This window comes from Dipodomys ordii, unplaced genomic scaffold (assembly GCF_000151885.1).
Source record: "Dipodomys ordii isolate 6190 unplaced genomic scaffold, Dord_2.0 Scaffold8254, whole genome shotgun sequence".
Taxonomy (NCBI): Eukaryota; Metazoa; Chordata; class Mammalia; order Rodentia; family Heteromyidae; genus Dipodomys; species Dipodomys ordii.
The window spans coordinates 624-4,301 of NW_012275467.1; the positions used below are offsets into that span (position 1 = coordinate 624).

Genomic DNA, 3,678 nt, shown 5'->3' on the forward strand with positions numbered 1-3,678 from the left:
TTCCTAAGTTTATAGCATAAGAGCTGGACCTAGGTGAGGGAGGTTTTGTTTTGATTGCGTTAGAACCTAGAGTTGGACTGCAGGGTGGGCAGGTCATTTACCAACTGGCACACCTCCCATGAGGCCCTTTTCCAGATGTGGGAAGAAGGCATCTCTCAGAAAGGCCTATCCCAAGAAGTCTGAATGTCCTCCAGCGTAGCACCACAAATGTTTGTAACTACCTCCAGCTACCATTGTTTTTCTTCTGTGGCTTAAGGAAATCAATCATGCAGCTGTTTTCTCATATAATTCTGGCTTCCCTTGCTCTCAGGGCAGGGTGCCATTTGCTGTGCCCGACAAAGTGCTGTGGCCACAGCTGTGCGAGGCGCTCAACATGAAATTCAAGGCCGAAGTACAGAGCAACCGGGGCCTGACCAAGGAGAACCTCGTGTTCCTGGCACAGAAGCTGTTCAACAGCAGCAGCGCCCACCTGGAGGACTACAGCAGCATGTCCGTGTCCTGGTCCCAATTCAACAGGGTGAGCAAGCAGCTGCCAGCTGCTATTAGGTCAATCATTCCCAATCATTCACCCTCTGGAGTCTCCCTGTCCTGGGCCCCTGTTCTTTATATATCTAATAAAATAAGCCAGAAGTAAGAGAAGCTTCTGAACCAGGCACAGGTAGCTCAAGGTTGTAATTGTAGCTATGCAGGAAGTTAAGATCTGAGGATCGTGGCTCAAAGTCAGCCTAGGAGTGAGAATCTTCTCTCCAATTAGCCCTCAAAAAAGCTAGAAGTGGAGCTGTGGTTCTAGTGGTAGAGTGCTAGCAAAAAAGCTCAAGGACAATGCCTAGGCCCTGAGTTCAAGCCCCAGGACCAGCAGAGAGAGGGGGAGGGAGGGAGAGAAGCATCTGAATAGATAAACAACTTTAAAAATTACCCATGTCTTGTAAAAAATGCCATTTTTTCATATTTTAAGGAAACCAGGCTTTGTGCAAAGTTTATGAACTTGCAAAGGAAAGCAAACATGAATGTAACTTATGAGAAATACAGCTTTAGGATGATGAGAATTCCAAGACATTGTCCCATCTAATGTCTAGTGTTCACTGATATATAAACCCAGTCTGGGCTCCCATGAGACCCTATACCCCCAGAAGGGGACACTAATGAAGGAAATATTTCCTCTAGCATCTTAGAACTTCAGATAGCAGATCTTGGTTTCTTTTCTTCTACCCTTGCTCCTGGTATTTCGAGTCTTCTGTATGGTTTGTATTAACAAGTTGATTGGCAGCTTTGCTGATAGTGGAAGGGCTGTAATGGGGAAAGCAGGAGAGCTCAGGGTTTGTCTTTGCCATTGCAGCAAATCCCTGCTGTCCAGTACAACCAGGTAACTACACTTGGCAGACAACATGGGAACATCTGTGTGATGCCACCATGTCTGTGGCCTTACTGCGTAATTTTATCCCACTCAAATCTACCAACCCATGGAGCATCTTGCTAAGATGCAGGCTGTGATTCAGCAGGTCCGAAATGAGCCAGGAAAATGTGCATTTCTCAGAATCTCTCAGGTGGTACTAATGCTGCTGGTCTCAGGCTGCACATTGAAAACAACCAGGACTGGTCAGCCTGCCGTCCTCTAGGGGTTTGCCTTTTCTCTCACTTCCTTTTCTTCTGTGGTCTGTCTGTTATAGGACCATTTGGTAGGGTCATAGGGATACTTGTTTGTTTCTGACAGAGGAGATGTTTGTTTTCCATTTCATTTTTCCAGTCAAAGTACATTCAAGCAGTAGTCCAACTGTCACTCTTGCTTTCTTGTGTTCATTGTTGTATATCTCCAACCAGGAGAATTTGCCGGGACGGAATTATACTTTCTGGCAGTGGTTTGACGGTGTGATGGAAGTGTTAAAAAAACATCTCAAGCCTCATTGGAATGATGGGTGAGAACCATCTTTTCCTTCCTTCCTTCCTTCCTTCTTTCCCTCCTTCCTTCCTTCCTTCCTTCCTTCCTTCCTTCCTTCCTTCCTTCCTTCCTTCCGTCCTTCCTTTTTTGAAGGGGAGGTCTCTGTTGCCCAGGCTGGTCTCAAACTTGGTAGAACCATAATTTTTTAAATTAATCATAGAGTATAAAGGTCTTCCTCCTGGCATTAACCTCATCCTCTGCTTCTAGGGCCATCCTGGGTTTTGTGAACAAGCAACAGGCTCATGACCTCCTCATTAACAAGCCAGATGGGACCTTTCTGCTGAGATTCAGTGACTCAGAAATCGGTGGAATCACCATTGCCTGGAAGTTTGATTCTCGTGAGTGTCTCCTCCTTCTATAAGACACAGCTTGGTTTTCTGTCCCAAAATAAGCTGCCTTTGTTACAAAATTATTTTAACAATTGATTGTGTACTTATTATTTGTTGAGGCCAGTACTAATTATGGGAAATACAAACCATCATCACCATGACACAGCTGCTCACAAATGACTGCCTGTGAACAGTCTTATTATGGGAAACACAAGTGTACATTTTGGGAAATACAAAAGTATAACCATGTAATACTGCAGTCTGCACAATCTCAGCCACTTCCCTTTTGAAGTGTTTCCCTCATTATTGCCCAACCTGAAGCTTATTTTAGTGCGGAATTACTTGGATGATTTGGCATCCTGAGAATAATAGTACACTATTAATCACTCCCTTTTTCCTAGTTAACGTAAGTGTATAGCCTCTGATCATCGCCATACAAGAATGTGGGTTCTTTCCTCCAGACTCTATAATGAGATAGCGTAGCTTGCTTGTTGGTTTTTTGTGTCTTACTGATCTTAATAGTTTTTAATAGCTCTTACTGCTTTCTCTGGACATGAGCGTGTGTTCTAGCTTTCTTAAATACCATTGTACAGAGAATTGGGGATTGGGGTCAATAAGAACTGTTTCTTCTGGGAAGGACAGAATGTTGCTTGAACTTGTATTGACCTGAGATTATTGTATCTCTAGGGCTTATCTACCATGGCTTTTTAAAAGTATGTTACCTGCAGCCTGTGGTTATTTTAAACTAGAGATTTGTGTTGGAACAATTTCCATGGAGAGCTTAAATTTGTAGTGTTATCTGGGTGTCAAGGTCCCCATGTTCAGAAATCATGATTAGAATGTGATTATTCTGTTTACTGATCTAGAGGAGAGGATGTTTTGGAATCTGATGCCTTTTACCACCAGAGACTTTTCCATCCGGTCACTGGCCGACCGTCTGGGGGACTTGGATTACCTTATATACGTGTTTCCTGATCGGCCAAAAGATGAAGTATACTCCAAATATTATACACCAGTTCCATGCGAGCCTGCCACTGGTAACAATGTTCGCATTCTGATTTCATTTGGTTGTGTGTGTGTGTGTGTGCGCATGTGGGCACGTGCGTGTGTGTGTGTGTGCGCACATGCTGCAGGAAACTCACACAAAATTAGCATTCAATTACTGCTGTTTGAGCAGTATCCAGGGCAGATGTGAGTCTTGTACCATGTTCATCGCACATAGAAAACACATCAGTCACTAATCCCAAGTCACAAGGAACAAGTTGCTTTTAACACGAGCTTAGATTTAATAAAATTTTTCTAATTCTATTTTCAAAACAGAGATGGGGGGCTGGGAAGGTGGCTCAGTGGTAGAGCACTTGCCTTGCATGCATGAGGCCCTGGGTTCGATTCCTCAGCACCACATAAGCAAAA

General features: G+C 43.9%; 1 protein-coding gene across 1 annotated transcript; it reads left to right on the plus strand.

Moving 5' to 3' along the window:
• Positions 1–309: 309 nt before the first annotated feature.
• LOC106002358 (signal transducer and activator of transcription 5B-like) lies at positions 310–3,332 on the plus strand (the record flags this gene model as incomplete). The annotated part of the gene is made up of 4 exons (XM_013037249.1): positions 310–517; positions 1,819–1,913; positions 2,144–2,274; positions 3,132–3,332. Coding segments are annotated over exons 1-4 (571 nt in total), but the record flags the coding sequence as incomplete, so codon positions are not given.
• Between the last annotated feature and the right edge of the window lie 346 nt (positions 3,333–3,678).